The 1,321-nt window shown below is 44.7% G+C and overlaps 1 protein-coding gene across 1 annotated transcript; it reads right to left on the reverse strand.

Annotated features, from left to right (window-relative positions):
• Positions 1-334: 334 nt before the first annotated feature.
• LOC108670328 lies at positions 335-796 on the reverse strand. Its single transcript, XM_018157793.1, has one exon. The coding sequence runs from the start codon at positions 794-796 to the stop codon at positions 335-337; it is 462 nt and encodes a 153-aa protein (XP_018013282.1).
• Positions 797-1,321: the final 525 nt, after the last annotated feature.

The raw sequence follows: 1,321 nt of genomic DNA on the forward strand, positions 1-1,321 counted from the left end.
GATCAAATGCCCCAGGATCGAACAGGACACAAGAACAGTTGCACGGGCGCAATTGGGCGCTGGACATAATGCATGATGGATTTGTACATGTACCTAAAATTTATTTCATTCGAATGACAAAAAAACAAACTACACATGTCTGGAACACACACACTGTATCAAGCCAAGTAATCTGCAACTCAACATATTATTTTGAGCTGCTAGGAACGGATTTTGATTCAATCACGGGTTTCCCACAAACATGTTGTGATGTTAAGTTACGATCAATTATTTCACGAACCAGCGCACACTTGCACTAGATGTATGGAGCATCAGAGACCATCAACAAGCTTTATTAGAAGTCGCTCTCAGGTGAAGTCGGCTCATCTTTAACTTCGGTCTTGATCTCCATCTTGACTTTGACATCAGCGCCCTCAGATGACGAGGGCTCCTTTTTGACGTCCATATCCATAGGTTCTTGCTTGATGAAGTTCATGACTTTACTTTTGTCATCAGGAAGAGTAGCTGATCCACTAGTGGCAGCAAGGACAGAAGAAGAGCTGGTCATTGTGGAGGTACATGGCGAGGAAGACTGGAGGCTCAAGTTGCTGCTGTCAATAACAGCAGGGCTGGACGAAGCGACTATATTAGGAGCTTGAGAGATGTGTGGCAGCGAAGTGTTCGAGATGCCACCTCCGCTGCACGCAGCAACTTTTAGAGGAGCAGAAATAGGGATGTTGGGGACATTCATGGCGGTTGAAGTGTAAGGTGGGGGCGCGAGCTGCGGTCTGAGGGAGTTGTTCACAGAGGGAGCCATGGTGCTTACACCTCCAGGGAAGCTGGACGTGTAAGATGAAGCAATTGACGAACACGGCGGAATATTAACGGGAGAAGAGTGAATTGAAGATGATAGATTCGGGGAGAGGTTCGTATGACATTGTAGTGATGAGGACAGATTGGCTGGAGACGTTACGGTGATGAAGAAGCTGTTGTAGACCTGCTGCTGCCGCAGAGCGCTGCTTGACACACTGATGGCAGCGCCGCACCACAAGTAAAACTTTGGAGGGTGTGTTTATTTTTTTTACTTAACAGTGTTTGAAATTGAATAAAATTTTTGCCGTCCCTCCTTTAATTGATCGATGGTATTATATCGAGTAGGTTGGAGTGAAGATTGTGAAGCTCACATAGGCCTAGTTTATTGGGGTTGCAGAAGGAATCCGCCGATCAACACCTATATCAGTGATGATCGTTAGTATCGACAAGACATGAACACAATGGAATAACAATATCAAAAGAATACAAAACACAAATTAGCAATTCAGTTATTACAGTTACATGAAAT

This window comes from Hyalella azteca, unplaced genomic scaffold (assembly GCF_000764305.2).
Source record: "Hyalella azteca isolate HAZT.00-mixed unplaced genomic scaffold, Hazt_2.0.2 contig13956, whole genome shotgun sequence".
Classification (NCBI taxonomy): domain Eukaryota; kingdom Metazoa; phylum Arthropoda; class Malacostraca; order Amphipoda; family Hyalellidae; genus Hyalella; species Hyalella azteca.

What these genes read in the sequence shown, in the direction of transcription:
- LOC108670328 (XM_018157793.1), bottom strand. Translation starts at nt 796, where the DNA reads ATGGCTCCCTCTGTGAACAACTCCCTCAGACCGCAGCTCGCGCCCCCA.